The sequence below is a fragment of the Frankliniella occidentalis genome, unplaced genomic scaffold (genome assembly GCF_000697945.3).
Source record: "Frankliniella occidentalis isolate FOCC.00 unplaced genomic scaffold, Focc_3.1 Scaffold71, whole genome shotgun sequence".
Lineage (NCBI taxonomy): Eukaryota > Metazoa > Arthropoda > Insecta > Thysanoptera > Thripidae > Frankliniella > Frankliniella occidentalis.
Genome location: NW_026267201.1, coordinates 214,592 through 215,286, shown reverse-complemented (window position 1 = coordinate 215,286; position 695 = coordinate 214,592). Strand labels below are relative to the sequence as shown.

General features: G+C 52.9%; 1 protein-coding gene across 1 annotated transcript in view; it reads right to left on the bottom strand.

Moving 5' to 3' along the window:
• LOC113217444 (dopamine D2-like receptor) overlaps positions 1-695 on the bottom strand; it is a 223,605-nt gene that overhangs the window by 33,935 nt on the left and 188,975 nt on the right. Inside the window, exon 6 of the mRNA XM_052268511.1 lies at positions 116-157. Coding sequence (XP_052124471.1) covers positions 116-157 — 42 coding nt within the window. The remainder of the gene's footprint in view (positions 1-115; positions 158-695) is intronic.

Below are 695 nucleotides of genomic sequence, written 5' to 3'. Positions count from 1 at the left end.
GGGGGGTCCAAAACTCGACAAACACTACCGACTCTCATTTGACCGTCGACTAGGCTACCGTCCGGAAGGTCCGGGTTGGTCCGGCAACCCTCTCGACACTACGAAGAGTACTCACCCGATCATCTTATCTGAGCCGCTCCCTCTCCGCTGCCCCTTCCTGCAAACACACCACCACGGCACGGTTACATTACAAGGTTAACGGAGAGTTTTTCGTTCGGTAAATGGAAACTGTACATTATTCACGCATCGCATCACATTTCTTTTCAGAGAGCGCCCCTAATTACACGTTCTAATTATTGAAAGGGGGGAAAGAAACAGGAAAAAAAAACTCAACCCGTCGAATGATTCCAGGTAGCAGAGCCACGCGCAGAGCCAACAACGTCAAAAATGCAAGCTTTAAACCAGGGATGTTTCCGCACGTTTTCCCTCTCTTATTTTCCCTCCATTGCGAGAAAACTTTTCACGAGCAACCAGGTGTGCCGCAATAACGTTATTGCAAGTAGAGGGAAAACACGGCCTCGGGGAAGGCGATGGTTGACTCCTCCTCTGCACCTTCCCCCTCCCCCCTCCCTTTTCAACAGGCACTTTTGTGCGCGCCGCGCCGCCACCTCGGTGAGCCGAGGGAGGATAGAAAGGTGCGGGCGGCAGCCAATTACCATACAAATGGCACTGTCCCAGTCGGATGCAGCCCGGGG